The sequence below is a fragment of the Podarcis liolepis genome (genome assembly GCF_965112155.1).
Source record: "Podarcis liolepis genome assembly, chromosome: 8".
In the NCBI taxonomy this organism is placed as follows: Eukaryota; Metazoa; Chordata; class Lepidosauria; order Squamata; family Lacertidae; genus Podarcis; species Podarcis liolepis.
The window spans coordinates 51,702,065-51,718,822 of NC_139560.1; the positions used below are offsets into that span (position 1 = coordinate 51,702,065).

At 40.5% G+C, this 16,758-nt stretch overlaps 1 protein-coding gene across 7 annotated transcripts in view; it reads right to left on the reverse strand.

Moving 5' to 3' along the window:
• Nucleotides 1–16,758, reverse strand: part of LOC310713745 (cadherin-19-like) — a 71,518-nt gene that overhangs the window by 33,023 nt on the left and 21,737 nt on the right. For 3 of the 7 annotated variants that reach the window (XM_083518229.1, XM_083518223.1, XM_083518224.1), the window contains 6 exons: nt 13,598–13,667; nt 12,575–12,802; nt 9,446–9,548; nt 4,220–4,321; nt 3,014–3,172; nt 585–769 (listed from right to left, as the gene is read on the reverse strand). In XM_083518229.1, the coding sequence (XP_083374355.1) occupies nt 585–769; nt 3,014–3,172; nt 4,220–4,321; nt 9,446–9,548; nt 12,575–12,772 (747 nt within the window). In that variant the 5' untranslated portion in view covers nt 12,773–12,802; nt 13,598–13,667. Of the gene's footprint in view, nt 1–584; nt 770–3,013; nt 3,173–4,219; nt 4,322–9,445; nt 9,549–12,574; nt 12,803–13,573; nt 13,668–14,094; nt 14,222–16,758 lie in introns of all 7 variants that reach the window. The other 4 variants (XM_083518225.1, XM_083518226.1, XM_083518228.1 and 1 more) reach the window with 3 other exon arrangements.

The following is a 16,758-nucleotide window of genomic DNA, read 5'->3' on the forward strand; positions in this document are numbered from 1 at the left end:
AGGGCCCACTTTAGGGATCCACCATTGTTTTAGGTGTGGTGGCATTGGGGAGGTGCCCTGTATACCTGACATACATATTGTGGTTGGACACTGGGCAACAGGGCCTGGGTACACATGGGGAACTCATACTCAAGGCTCACCCAGCAAAAAAGGCATTGTTTCCTCCTCATCCTTTGTTGGGGAACCACAACCTGCAGCTGTATCCCATGCCCAGGGGTCTGGAGGGATGCTTCCCTACCATAGACAAAATTCTCAGCTGACCACAGTTTCTTAATGTGGTTAATTTGGTTTGTCGTTCCTGCAAGGTGTTGTATTAATTAAAATGCCATTGTCCCATGTTTGGTCTCATGAATTTGTGTGGGTCTAGGGCCATACTTTTTTGCATACAGCAAATCTATCCTGGATCGTGCCGGAGTTTGGCATACGTCTGAGAGAAGATTTTCTTCTTCAAAACAGCCCTTTGTATTGCATTGATATTTTATCATGACCAACAACACAAGGCTATAACAAGCAAACGTACTTAATCTTGTCTGTTTCAATGATTTCTGTGATATTTCTTTGTCAAGTAATGGCTGACGTCTCACCTTGTTTAATATGACAGTTCCTTCTTGAGTCTCATTGTTAGTAACGATGCGAACAATGTGAGGAGTGTCTCCTTCTATTACATAGTCCATGGCAGCATTCTCTCCCAGGTCACTGTCATCTGCCTTGATTTTGCCTAGGATGCTGCCCACAGGTGCTGCCTCAGATGCATACATTTCATAACGCTCTTAAAGAAACAACCAAATATCAGAGAAAGTTGCCAACACAATCTTGATCACTGACATAACAACTAAATGTAGACCACTTTTTATTCTGAAAATTGCCCAGTTGCACAAGATGTATGGCTTGGGGGTGGGGGAGCTTATGTCATAAGCTCATTTTCTTTTGTTAAGCTTGGCAGCCTTGACTTGGATCATCCATTCATGAGTTTCAACATTCATGAGCCAATTCAACATTCCAGTTGTTTATAAGTTCACTTGCTTGCTTGTGTGCAATACAAAAACTCAATTGAACAATGAGATATCAATTGTCCAACAACCAATTTCAAAGAGGGGAAATGAAAAATACAAATAATTGTGACTGAAACATCCAAGACTGACTTCATTTTTAAGGAAGACTGGAAATATGTATTATGCTTTGCAACACAATACCTCAATATATTTCATTAGCTAAGCATCCAGAAACAGTCCCTAAGCAGTTGTGGGTTGTTTCGTATTGAAAGCAATACATTCTACATCCTCTATTGATGTGCTCTTGTGTAAACTCTACAGGAAAACACTGGGGGAGGTCATTAGGTCACTTTATGATGCTCATGTCTAGAATATTTTTCCTTGTGCTTTCATTGCACAGTAGCAACCTAGTACCCACTAAAATTAAAGTTTTCCCCTAAAGCAATGGGGGTTTCAAACATTCCACCTTCTGAGGCTCATTCCAGATCACTTTGTCTTTTGAGGAACCTGTGGAGAAGGTTTGAAGGAAATGTCATTACATGTGCACACAATTCACTGTACTGATCAGGACTGCTGGACCTCACCATTGCTCTACTTGAACTGAAAGTGCACCCAAAATTATACTCAGCACCACCCTGCACATGAGAAAAGTGTTTGCAGCATTGTAGGAGAGGAGAGAAAATTGCAGGCTGTCTGTCTTTTAGGGAAACACATTTGCCATGACTGGTTTTTTTTTTTTACTGAGGAACACCTGATAAGCTTTTAGAGAATCCAAGTAGTGAAAACCACTACCATAAATTACAGATTTTCTGTTATTAAAAATCCAAGGTGTACTATGCCTTGCCTGCTAGATTGCACTGAGATGTGTTGGTCCCAAGTTACTCAGTTTATATTTATCACTTAATTAGTTGGTCCTCAGAGGATTTTTGTCCTTAGCAAAACCTCATTTTATCCTTGTCGGTATATCAACAGTAGTTACAAAAATATAGGCTGCTATCCCCAAGAGAGGTGGAAATTGTATTAGGTGTTCAAAGGAAGAGTTTCTTTCTATTTTAAATATCTGTATAGAAAGTGATAAGGCTGAGACAAAATGGCAGGGAACATGTTTTGTGTGAGTTTTACCTCCTCCAAAAAGAGATGCTCCCTCTTTTAGCAATGGGAAATAGCAATATGGGGGAAAAATATTTGTAGCATGGTTCTCTCTCTAACACCCATTCAAGATAAAAGCGATCCTCCTGGACCTTATTCTGAATTGCCTTTTTGTGATGCAGTAAAATCTAAGCGGCTCTGTGGTATTTTTACATAATCAAATGTATTAGGTGATCCCTGTTTGGTTAGGATCATTCAAGGAAGGGGAAGACATAGTGGAGAGGTACATGGCACTAAAGCAACAGTGAAGAAAAATTATTTTTCAGGATTCTCCATGTACACTCTAAACATTTTCACAGGGTGACTATTGGGAGAACTGTTTGTTCAAATGAAGAAGCTGCTTGCACTGGTGATGGACATGCAACTAAAGAAGAAACAGTTGCAGTTTTCTGACTGTGTTTTCTTTACAGGTTGCTCAATGCTTTTATTTTTTATAGCTATTTAAACATAGGGACTACATCTATGTTACCAAGACAAAATTGACAGTACAAATTTAAACCAGTGTAAAAAGACTGAATTTGCAGCAGTAGTAGAGTTCTAGATGCCTCAGTTAAGAATTCACAGAAGTACATTTCTCAAAGTTCCTTTATCTAAATTATAAACGTTCCAACGAAATGGCTTATGGAGTCTGGACACACTGGGTTTACCTTCCTTTGGCATTAATTATACTATCAATGCAATGTTTCTTTGAATGGGTTATAAAGAGACAATGACATTTAATCAAGGAACATATGCAATATAAAAGCATTAATTTTTAAGTTTTGTACAAAAGTATTTCACATATAACATATGTTTTATTTATCAGAATTAGTTGGTCTGAATTTGCTCCCAACATTTTTTTTAAAAAATGAACCAAGAGACATTTTACTCACTCTGCTGAAATCGAGGAGGATTGTCATTAACATCAGAGAGGTTGATAGTTACAGTTGTGGTAGCTGTAGGAACACCAGCTTCACCAACTCTGGCTTGAATGACAACAAAGCACTGATCCTGTGTTTCTCTGTCCATTGGGTAAGCCGTTCTTACTACCCCTGCAAAATATACAATATTTACAGCTCAGTTAGATGTCAATGAGACCTACAGCCTGGCAAGCATGTCCAGCACTGGAGTCTTAAAGTTCAAACTATTTTTCTCACATCAAGACATGAGAGTATTTTATCATACCATTGTCCCAGTCTAGAAAGGACACTTTGCCTGTACAGAGGGTTTCCATGATTGGATAGCCTCTGGCTCTGCCTTTGTATGGACAAAAAGAAAAGGAAGCCTACAGGACAGTATTCTGATGGCCCCAGCTGTTTTGAAATCTGAAGGTACTGCTGAATTAGTACTGTGACCTGTAAGGTATGGCTAAGGAACTTGTGACACACACACACCGAGATTATTGAACTACAACTCCCATCATCCCGGAACACATAGACTTGTGTTGATGGGACCTGGAATCCAATAACAACTGGAGGACCACAAGTTCCCCTTCCCTGTTCTAAGAGCCCAGTTGCCTGTTTGGGAAAGACAGTCACTCTCTACCTCCAACTGGTGAGAAGTGCAGTCAAAGCAATCTGGGTCAGTATCTGTTGATTTAGAAGCTGTGCACCACACACAGCTGGGTACATTTTGAAGAGCAATCCATATATGGAAGCTGATGTGGGTTGAAAACGACCACAACTTTACTTGTTACAGCTGGGATCACTGGGTGGGCTGCTCCTATGGGCCCTGTAAACAAACACACAAAGTCCCAGAATGGAAGAACCATTACGAAGAGGAAGAAGAGGAAGAGGAAGAGGAAGAGGAAGAGGAAGAGGAAGAGGAAGAAGAAGAAGAAGAAGAAGAAGAAGAAGAAGAAGAAGAAGAAGAGTCATCCTTCCTCCCACCTTCATCTTCATCAATGGAGCATGGGGGAGGGGGCCACCATGGGGAAAAGGCAGCATCTTCCTGCAGCTCCATTATGTGCAACCTAGTTCTTTTAATTTAATTATAATACAGATATAACATCAAAGGGAGATTATTGGTTATACAGGTTTTTCACACCCATTTTTTGCATTACTGATACTCAAGCGTCTTATAACCATAACCAGCAATACCTGTTGTTGGCTCCACAGAAAAATAGGGTTGTTCAGAAGGGATACTGTAAAGCAGGCGGGCGCCTGTTGGAGCTGTAGCTGTAACCTGAATCACCGAAGTACCTGTGGAAGTGTTGAGTGAAAGGCACAGTTCTTATGGGAGCATTTACTATAGCTAGCCATGTAAAAAGTTACTCAATGTTTGTTAATGTTTCTATATGTATATAGACATATAGGCAACATAAAGATACTTTCTTTTCAAGATCCTGTTAGGGAAAGTAAGGGTTAGGATTAGTTTGCATGCTTAATTCAATATATAAAGAAATACCATATTCCTTTAAAGTGTAGATGAAATCCTCTTTTGTGTGTGACCCTTTATTTACCAAAGTATAGTGGATCTCTTTACAGAGACAACCAGCTTTTGGAATTATTCACCTGAAAAGCTACCTGTCTCATTTTTTATGAGACTGCGAAGCCTAGCAGAATCTAAATCTTGTCCTTTTTACTGAATTTCACTGTGAATGCCTCCCATATCACTGCAAGGACAGCTACTTTTGGATTACATTTTGCCCATGGTAACAATGTGTAAACTAACCATTTTATGTATTGCATTTTTAGATTTCTACTACGGCCTTTAGACAAAATGGAAATAAAACTCAACTGACAGCACAATCCTATGCATTTCTGTGGAATTTAAGTAATGTAAGTAACAATGTAATCCAGACCCATGATCTTTTTGGATTAGAGTTTGGATCTGATGGATCTTGGGCTTTTCTGGCTGAACCTTGCCTTAGCCAGGGCTCAGCAGCTTTAAGACCCTCTCAAAATATACATCTCAAAAGCCAGCCTAAAGAGACACATTCACCAAAAGCTGTGCAATGAAAATGCACCTGTTTGGGAAGGGAGTTCCGCATTATAGGGGCTGCCACTGGAAATGCCCTCCCAAAGGCTACCCCCCCAAGCTTCTGAGGGTGGTTAGACAGCCATGAGTACTCCCTATGCTAGGCTTCCTCAAACTCAGCCCTCCAGATATTTTTGGCCTACAACTCCCATAATCCCTACCTAGCAAGTCCAGTGGTCAGGGATGATGGGAATTATAGACTCAAAACATCGGGAAGGCCGAGTTTGAGGAAGCCTGGCTATGCTGATCTGAACACCAAGGGGTCTGTAGGAAATGACGTGGTCTTCAGCTATTCAGGGCCTGAGTCGTTTAGGGCTTTAAACACTAATTTGAGCACCTTAAATTCAGTCCAGAAATGAACTGGCAACCAGTGCAGTTGTTTTTAATTGGCCATACTTTTAAAACAGGAGTATGGGGCCTGTGGCGCTCTAGATATGGCTCAGCTACAACTCCCATCATTCCTGGCCTTTGACTATGCTGGCTGTTGTTGAAGGGAGCTGAAGTCCAGCAACATATTGAGAGCCACAGTTCCCCCATTCCTGTTTTACACTTTGTTTTTCGCACACATGTGTACATATGCGAGATGCTCTCTTAATTTTCCACTGGCTACAGGTTTAAGAGATAATAAAGGACTCCATATTAAAAAAACACACAAAAAACCCCACCAAACCAGGAGCACTGCATCAGTCCTTAATTTAATGCCTGTGGTGAGGCTTAAAAGAAATAAACTCAAAACAAGCAATGCAGGCAAGACACACAACAGGATTCTGATAGCTTTTTATATCCTTGAGGTTGGTAATGAGCATTTTCCACTGAATAACAGATAGTGCAATCCATCTAGAGAAGACAATTTTGTCTCTGGTTGGGAGCTGGCTATATCCTAGATCTAAATCTGACACCATCCCCACAGGCCTTTCATAAGATTATACCCATGAAGGAAATATTCGTCAGAGCTTCTCATTTTATAATGCAGTGTTTATGTCTAACTCATTTCTTTCCTAACTCCTAAATACAAATACAAATCGACCTCTCTTGGGGCACGCAAGACCTCCAGCCACTTTCTATCATAGAATCACATTATCGCATCTTATCCCAAGACATTCCACTACAATGGCATGTTTCTCTGATAAATTAGTCAGCAGCACCCTGAGGACTTTTAGATGCCTATATAAAGCTGTAACATTATCTGTAAATATGTTGATAGGGAATCTGGCTGCTTTCATGGCATCAAAAGAAATGTCCCAAACTAATGGCTTTTGTGTTGTATCTCACCTGCAAACTTATTTGTATACTATTACTTAAGAAAGCAGCACAGAGTATTAAATTTATCTGCTTGGAAGCTTCTTTGGGACCACATCATTTAAGTTGATTATGTCTACCCTGTGGGCCTTCAGAGGTTGTTGGATTACAACTTTCATCATCACTGACCAATGGCCATGATAGTTGGGGCTGATGGGAATTGGAGTCCAATAACTTCAGGAAGGCTGCACAGTTTTCCCATATCTAGTATATTTTGGCTGTGACTTGGTTTAAGTAAAAAGGAAGTCACTACTAAAAAGATAATCCTTAGGTAACACCCACTACTATAATCTTATTATTGTGTGGCTTCAATCATGTGATTTTTTTTGAATGGCCCATGAGGCACTGAATAGCTCATGAGGCTAGATATATGACACATAAACTGGATTGCTACGTACATATGTTTATATGATCCTGAGGTACTATGAGAAGAACAACTCTGAAATCTGCATTACAATAACCAGATGGATATTCAGATTTTTGCAGACTTATAAGACCATTCAGGAAAATGCTAGAAATGTGGCAACCTAATAATTTCAAAAAGTTGACAAAGATGAATCAGTGTGCCATGGAATTTGTTCCTTCAGTAGCTTCCACATATTACATTTAATAGTTTCCAAATGCTATAGGACTTCAAGATTGTGTACTCAAAAATGATTTCAACTAACTAAAAATGATTTCACGTGTGACTATTAGGCTACAGTGTTTAAACTGAAATGTTACTCTCACAAGTACAACAACTTGTCAGAGTTGATGAAGATGAGAACCATGGAAGCAATGAATGGAATAAGAATGCAATAATAATACAATACAGGGGTACCTCGGGTTAAGTAGTGTATTTTTGGTTTCTATGGAAGCCGCCCAGAGTGGCTGGGGAGGCCCAGCCATATGGGTGGGGTATAAATAATAAATTATTATTATTAGTAGTAGTAGTAGTAGTACTTAATTCGTTCTGGAGGTCCGTTCTTAACCTGAAACTGTTCTAAACCTGAAGCACCACTTTAGCTAATGGGACCTCCTGCTGCCACCGCGCTGCCGGAGCACGATTTCTGTTCTCATCCTGAAGCAAAGTTCTTAACCTGAGGCACTATTTCTGGGTTAGTGGCGTCTGTAACCTGAAGCGTATGTAACCTGAGGTACCACTATTTGTCCTAAATTTGCTACTAGACAGCGGTATAAATAATAATACTATGGAAATTGTAGAAAAACAATATGGATAAAGTTTTAAATCAGATCTCAAACCCACTGAAATATAAAGTATGACCACTGCACTCAAATCTTGCTCATTTTTATAAATGTATTGTGTCTATAGACATTTAAACTATATGAATTACACTCATGGAAAGTACCAACTAGCAGGGGGTGGGGACAGAGATAATAGCATTGTATTTGCGGAAGAGTCTACAGTGGTACCTCGTTTTTCGAAAGTCTCTGCTGATGAACATTTCGGTTTTCGAACACCATAAACCTGGAAGTAAATGCTTCGGTTTTCGAGCACACCTCGGAAATCGAACACGCCACGCAGCTTCTACTGAGTGCAAGATCCTTAGGCCTAGCTGTCGGCTATTGATTTTTTGGTTTTCAAATGTTTTACAACTCAAACTGTCTTCTGGAATGGATTATGTTCAAAAACCGAGGTACCACTGTATTTCCTGTTACACTATAATTTAGTACAGTGGTGCCTCGCAAGACGAAATTAATTCGTTCCGCAAGTTTTTTCGTCTAGCGAATTTTTCGTCTTGCGAAGCATGATGTTGGAAAAGTTTTGGAAAAGCTTCAAAAATCACCAAAAACCTCAAAAAAGGCTACCACACCGCGTTCTATGAGTTGCTCCTTGAAGTCAAGTCTCAACTGTATTAACGGTGTTAAGAAAAAGGAAACAAACTTGCAAAAATGCAAGACGTTTTCGTCTTGCAAAGCAAGCCCATAGGGAAATTCGTCTTGCGAAGCAGCTCAAAAACCGCAAAACCCTTTCGTCTAGCGAGGCATTCGTCTTGCGGGGCACCACTGTATAACACTTGTATTTAAAACCTGAAGAAAATGTAAATGCGGGAAAGTAAGAAAGTATAGTGGGGAAGTAAGAAAGTGTACTATATAATAAATTAATGTGCATTCATGTTAATACCGATATTGATTCTTGAAATCTCACTTAGAGCTACATATTCTGCTGAAGAAACTATATAATTTGAAGAGCCCTGAAGAGACTGTGCGAATGTGAGATAGCAACTGAATGCTAGGAAGGAAGCGTTTAAAAAAGAAGAAGTTAAAACTTAATTTAACCAGTTAAACCAGATTTAAATTGGTATATCTCCTATCCTTTTGCAGAACCCCCAAAAAGAAGGATGTGACCTAGACAAGCTACAATTTAGATCTCAGGAAACCAGCTAGTCCAAAAGAGATGTTCAGATGGAGAAAACAGAAAAATAAAACCAAATCAGAGATTAAAGACTCGTACAGACAATGTGTTTATTGTGCATTCATACTGACTTGCTTACTCAAGGGTTATACAGTGTCCACTCTTTTTGAGCATTTGTTCTGATTTGGTTGTGGGAAGCTTATGTGGCAAAGAGCCTTTTCTTCAGTGGCTCGCCATTTGTGGAATGCTCTTCTGGCACTTTCATTACATACCTATTGTTTCTCTATAACCTTGCCTTTGGTTTATCAAATATTGTATGGCCTTTTAAATATGTTTGTGGGAGGAGCGTAATTGGTTTGTTTTTTGTGTTTTTTTATTTTATGTTTTGTGTTCTCATTTGGTATTTTTATGTAACTTTGCCCAGCATTTTGCTGCAATCTATGGGCCACAGCATCACTGGGCAAAGGCATCCCATGATTATTGGGCATGGAACAAGGTTTATATGAATGAGAGGGGTGTGATGATTAGAAATGCTGGCTTAGAGAAACCCCACTGGTTTGCACATATTTAAAGTCCTGAATCTTTTCAAATTTTGATTCTTTAGGAAAATGAAATAATCTAGCTGCAACAGCCTACTTCATACACACAAACACATAGAATAAATGCAAGGTCAAAGTACAACACACAGTACCTCTTACAGACATTTCGGGAACAGTGGCTTCATAGGGTTCATCCAAGAAATGTGGTCCATTATCAGCCAGGGAATTGTCTTGTTTATCTACATCAGATTTCAGCTGCGAGAATAATGAGTAACAAGCTGATTTCAAGATAGGATTCAAACAAACAAACCTTATCAAATTTAATGTCAAGTCGGTTTCCCCCCAATAAGGTCAGAAATCCCTTTAATGTATTGATTTATACCAAATTGAATGAGATTGTAGTATGTCATTCTGATTGCAAAGCAAATGGAGTCAATTTATTTTCGTAATTAGCAGAATTTTCTCCTTGTAATAGAAACAAACAGTTGCGGAATTTCACGAATGCCCCATGATTCAGCAGTTGAGATATAAAAGCTGCCCAATATCTGGAAACAACTTTCTGGAAACAACTAAAGGCATTTTTGATCTGACAGACTTTAACAGCTGAATAAATGGGTCCTTGCCATGAATGTCTATTTTGTATGATTTTAGTTTTGTTTTAAACATATTTGCTGTTTTGGTTGTCTTTATTGTAAATCATCTTGAAATGCTTGTTTGGAGTGTGAATAATTAATTGATTGATTGATTGATTGATAATTCTTGCAAAGACTAAATAACAAGTATTTGGATCTGTTATCCATCATTATCTATATTAGCGTGGTGAAATCTCCTTAGTATGGCATCAGTGAAAAAAGGCAAGTTCATCAGATATGACAAATTTAAATGATATGAGGTGCTAATCAAAATTCTAATATTTATCAAACCATCTTGATATATTCAACTCCATTTCCCAAAGCTGAGAAACACCAGCCATCTTGATTAATAATCAATCAGTCTTCCCAGGGAATTCTAGGAACTGGAAGAGGAAAAGTGGTCACCTAACAACTCTCAGCACCGTTAGCAAACTACAGTTCCCGTGAATCTTTGGAGGAAGCCATCTCTGTTTAAAGTGCTATAATACTGCTTTAAATGCATAGTGCACATGAGGCCTCAATAAGGCTTTTTTAGGCTTATATGTTTAAGGAGAAACTTCAGAAGCCGTTTCTAAATGCATTGATGACAAAAAGGAGGGGCAAAGGTACCCAGAAAATGCTTCCTATAAACAAAGAGAGGCCCTCTGCATCACATTACATTCTGCAAATTAAATCCATATTTGCTTTTGGTGTTGTTGTTGTTTTAAAAAGCAAACTTTCTGAAAGCTGATCACATTTTTGTGACCTTTCTGTTAAAAAAAGTGACCCATATTTGCAGATTCACAAAATATAAAGGGATTGTCTTGTTGTATCCTTTTGAAATGAGACATCATACTTCCAGAGTTTTTGCTTTGAAAAGCTGTAAAAAGTAATTAATGAATTTTGAGCACTTCACCCTTTGGGCCCAATTAAATTTTAGTGCTAGTTAATTAGTGGTTATACTTTTTTTTGCCATTCATTCAGCTCAAAAGTTGCCTTACAGGAAAAGGATGCAAGATGGGAGATTAAAAATGGCTTTAGCATTGTGTGTTTTTTTATTCTCTTGTTTTGATTTGGTGTTGGTTTTTTTGTGTGTTTTTTTAGTAACTAAATAACAGCAATAAAGAAGAAGGGGGAAGAATCATTAAGAAAATTACTGGGCATCGTATGCATTTTCAAACAGGGTGGAAAATAATTGCTTATTGTGCCCAAGTCACGTTAACGTAATGAACTGTGCCGGTTCCTGGTGCTTTCTTACTGGTAAAAAGGATTTAGTATTAATCTGCTTCATTAAAAATTAATGAGGGGTAAATCAAATGCCACTTAACGTAACAGAATATCAATCTAAATAGTGTTGGTAAACTGCATTGCTGCTCAGTGTGTCTGTTCTGATGCAATGCCAAAAAAAGGGGGGGGGAGAGAAAAAGCCTAAGCAAGTTGCCAGATGTTGATAAATGAGTCCTTTCTTTCTTTTCGGAAGATGGAAGGGAATTTCAAAACACTTTTGTCAATACAGCATGATACTATTTTTTAATTGCACAGTGCCTTTCCCTGTGCTGTAGCCCAGATAAAAGTCCAGAAATATGTACATACCAATCCTCAAGTTAAACTACTATGATTGGCTACCTCAGCCCATAGGGAATTCGATTCTGAGTTTGTAAGTTCCTTCAAGGAGCCAGGGAAATGCTGAGAAGTGGCCTAAACCAAATACGGTTTTAAGTTTATGATACCAACTTTAGTGTCAAACAAGTACTTGCGGTTGAAGGACAGGCTGGATGATGAAAAGTGGTGGGAGGTGCCAACCCAAGAACCCCTTAGAGATGACATAGAGGAAGAAGACTTGGACCAGGACAGTGGTGGTGGGACACTGAGGAAGAAAGCTGGGAGGTGGTAGAAGCAGGAGGCTTGAGTGAACATAGAGAGTCAGAAGAAGGAAGCTGTCCACAGACAAGGTGGGATGCCAGGTATGTCAGTTTGAGTGCAGACTCTGAAAGAGAGCAGCCAGAAGCTGCCTCAGTTTCATATGAGTAGGCAAGTCCTTCTACAGTGGCCTCTCCTCTTCCACTGACACCAAGATCATGAAGAGCCTTGCACATTGCTGAGCAACAGGCCAGACAGGCCCAGAGGAGGGGTCACTCCTCCTCACCATAGTTTATGTCTGCTTGGGAGGAGTCCAGAGGCAAAGGGCTAAAGAGGGAAGGAGGGGACAGATGCCAGCCACAACAACGTCTTCAACTGGGGCAGTTGAGCCTGAGTGAACTCTGCTGTGTTTTCCTTTTCTGAATGAAAAAGCTGACTGCACATTGAGTCTTGAGTCATCATTCTGACCTGTGGATGATCCTGCATGTCTGACAGTCCTAACACAGAATCTTACATGGCTCTCTGACCAAGTCCTCCAGTCCCAAGTAAAACCTGGACAGGAGATCTTTCAGATTCTCTGATGCTAAAGCATCTTTGAAAACATGGAGCAGATCGTTAAACAGTGCAAGAAGGGCAAAGATGGTGCTTATTCTTCGGGTATTGCTGTATATTGCTGCACATCTCAGAAGAAAGGCTTCAAGGAGACTGTTCTTTCACAAGGCCAGATTGAGGGAAGATTTAGAAAAGCAAGCAGGTACTAATCAACACCTCAACGAGATGTTAAACCTCCCACAGAAAGAGTTACTGTACCTGGCCCGATTTCAAAGGATGTGTTAACATCAGTTCTTCCTGTACAACCAGCAGGTTCCGAACCCCGCCATGTTTCACTCTCTGACGTCTCACAAATGCTTGCTCCAAGTCATCGGGGTTACACTTGTGTGTACAGGGAAAACAGGGCCCAAGCTGAGCCAGGGTCAGTGCGAGTGAGAGCCATTTGTAACAATGCATGCTGAAATTTCCTTTTCAATCAATATGCATCTGTGGGAAGACAAAAAGTAACTCTTACAAAGCAGAACAAATATTGATTCTCTGTCAAACTGAAGGCTCAATTTTCGCCATTAGAAAGACTTTTTACTCTTGAAAGAAAGGAAGTAGAATAAAGCCACAGGTTTTTGATTAGAAACACAAAACACATAAAGTCAACCTCCCCCTGCCTTTCTTTGTTTGGGAAATGTGTAAACGCCACACAGACACATTTGCCACATAAAGGAAAATAATCTTACGTATTAAGCTTGGTAATGCCTATTGTGCAACCAAGCCATTATGCTTTAAGTAGATTCCATTGTCACATTCTACTTACCCAAAATTCATTTTGAGATGCAGGTGCCTAGGACATGAATGATTTGCTGATTCTAATGAGTGCAACAAGAAACAGGAATCCTAAAAATTGTGGTTGGAATGCACATTCTCTGCTCTGAAAAGAAATACTTCAGAAGTCTCATTTATGTGTTGCACGTGGGAAAAGACTAAACATGAAGCCAGGAGGTGTGGAGTCCTGTCTCCACATCCACATGCCTCCCACTGCTCCTGATTTCTCAGTCACTGTATTCACCATAACTTATTCAGCAGAACTACTACATGATTTAGAACCTTGATCCTTTAGGGTTCAACAATGGGCAAGGAGACTTCATGCAAAGAGCAGGCTCCCTATTGGCAGAGGTTATGATGGGCACAATGATGTCAGTGGAGGCAGTCATGTAGTCCCTGGCACCATGATTATATCAGAAACATGTGAAGAATATTATCCACATGTTTGAGTAAAGATGGATGTACCTTCCAATTTCAGGTCCTCATTTTTCTGATCTTAAATTCGGTTCTCCACATTTCCATCAAAATTTTTGATCTGTTTTGGGGACAGAAAGAAAAAAACCAACCTACAACATTAGTGAATTTCTCCTAATAAATAGTTTTGTATTTGGTTTTGACAAATACACATATTTTTGCAAGTAATTTTTACCCAGGCGCATTTCTGTTTTGTTTTTTTCATCAATGCATGCATTTATTGGACCCTTCCCCAGCTCTTTCCCAGGGCAAAACCATTCTGAGTCTTCTTCCCAGGGGAGTTGGGTTGTGGCAAATTCACCTCCACTCTAAGGTGGTAGTAGCTGTTTCTCATTAAAGTGCAACCAGAATGAGATCCTCCCTACAGCCCTATGTGTCACATGGTTTCCAGGATCTTTTTGCCTCCTCAGAAACAGAGTATTATAGAATTAGGATGAACTTCATTTTCACATGTCTTCCCTCAAAAAATCATGGGAACTATAGCTTACCTCTCACAGTGCTACAATTGCATCCTTAACAAATAATAATTCCTGGGATTCTTTGGGGAAAGTCATGTATTTGTGTATATGCATCCCGAGTTTCAGGAACATGATAGAATCTCAGCAAGTCTTTTTTCTGAAAACATAACAGCATCTCGTGTGATTTTAAAGGAAGAGACTAGCATGTGGAAGAGACTAGCTCCCTAACAAATGATACAGTACTTCTCTCTCTGTTTTTCTTTTTAACCTTTTTATGTCCTTTCATGCTATCAGTTCGTCTGACAAAAGGAAAATGTGACCCGCAAGTTCCTGGTTTAAAATGCATGAATGATAAATTGATGATGCAAACGATGCACTTGGTGAGCCAAGCATTTTTGGAAGATGTACACAATCAGCATTTGTTCTGAGTGGTTTCTTTATAGACAAGGTTAATAAACCTGAGTATCAGAGGCAAAGCTTCAAATGACTGAGCACGGCTTCCCACCTTCCATGATGTAAATAAAATATTTCCTAATACCCAGCCATTCACACATTTTTATTTTATTACAAGGAACAGCTAAATCTAATAGTGGTAGGCATTTAGAGTTTTACAGTTCTTAGAAGGAAAGATCTGTCTTGTATACATGTGGCAAACCTGTCTGCTCCCCATTTACAAAGTGTGTTTGTGGGCTGCATGCGTGTTTGTTCCAGGAGCTACAAGTTTTCATGAATACAGGCCTCCCTAGGCTAGACCTGACAGAGCCCTTCTAAAGGCACCCTTTGAAATCCTCAGAGCTTGAAATCCCAGGGCCTAGAAAAGGCTGGCAGATACAGCATTCAGGGTTTGAGGTCTTTAGTCAATGGATAACTAGTCTATGCTATAAAGCTCAGTTGCTTCAGGACACCATTGAAGCAACTTGTATGTTTTGCTGTCAGTGATAGTATAATCAGCTGTGGTCCTAAAGTCCACACCACTTTCCAAGGTGTTGATCTTCCTTCCACAATGGAACCCCACCAGGATCGTGCTGCCAGGGGCGGTGCGCTCCCCCCGCCCCCCTCTTCCTCCGCCAGTGGGTCCCTAGGTTCAATTCCTAGAATCTCCAGGTAGGATAAGGGATTTCCTTGCCTGAAATTGTAGCCAGTACTGAGTGACATGGTCTGACTCAATACAAGACAGCTTTTTGTGTTTCTACATACATGTCTTGCCATGGACAATTATGTAGAGGTCACCAACTTCAGACTTGAGAAAAACATCATCAATGAACTGGGGAGGGGGAGGATTCCTCATCCATAAATACAGAGCTCCCCCATCACAAAACACCACTCCATCAACAATAAATCCAATGTATCAACTAAAATAGGGGTGCCGGTGGTGCTGTGGGTTAAACCACAGAGCCTAGGACTTGCCAATCAGAAGGTCAGCGGTTTGAATTCCCACGACGGGGTGAGCTCCCATTGCTCGGTCCCTGCTCCTGCCAACCTAGCAGTTTGAAAGCACGTCAAAGTGCAAGTAGATAAATAGGTACCGCTCCGGCGGGAAGGTAAACGGCATTTCCGTGCTCTGCTCTGGTTCACCAGAAGCGGCTTAGTCATTGTCAGGGAACTGCCATCGGAGCCAGGGGGAGAGGGAGGGCTCCAGAGGGATTCCGGAGAGTGTCCCGGGAGGGAGAGAAGCAGCACATCTTCTGGGGAAGGAAATCAGCGTAGCACCAGTGGAGAAGGGGGGCAGATGGGGGAATCGGCGAGGTGGCTCCAAGACTCCTCGCTGGGGACCAGCGGGGAGAGCACATGTCCTCCGATGCCCACACCCTCCCTGCGCAGAAGGCTTCCACGCAGGGAAAATAGGCAGAGACTAGGCATCAAAGAGCTTCTTTGCTGGAAGAAGTTCAAGAAACGCCCACTGACGGATTCTGCCAGCGATTGAGACAGCCACGGGCGAGTGGCTGTCCAGACAGAAAGGGTTCACTCAGGCAACCCAGCCAGGTGTGGCACCGATTTACACATGAGCAACCCCTAGAACCATTACAGTCATGCTGGCCACATGACCTGGAAGCTGTACGCCGGCTCCCTCGGCCAATAAAGCGAGATGAGCGCTGCAACCCCAGAGTCGGCCATGACTGGACCTAATGGTCAGGGGTCCCTTTACCTTTTTATCAACTAAAATAGCACAGACATTTGGATCACACTTCGTACATTTTCTAGCAATTTTTTAAAACTTAATGGAACAGCATTAAGTCTCATTTTTTAAAAAAGCTTTCACACTCCAGGGGGGGAACTCACCTATTATCTAGCAACACCTGCAGATGATTTAAGATGCTTATATTTATGCTTTAAATGTCATATTCATTATCTCAATAATACCCAAGGGGAGACACCAGCATAAATCAAAGCATGTCATTAATGCATTTGTTAAGCGGGTTTTCTTTGCAGCATGCTTAGGAGAAGCTACAGATCAATGAGGAAATCTGGAACTGCATGCCAGGCAGTGACTATAACATTATTCTTACTAAAATTGTATGGTGAATTCCACAAGGATAGTACACACCAATTACTGAATTTGTGGTGCTGATTAATTATCCATCTGATTGCTTTTCAAACACACAGTTTGTTTTTTGCAGTCACTGTGAAGGAAAGACTGATGTACCATTGTCTTCTCAGTTTAGATTAAGAATATTCTGCACAGTGAGCTGGATA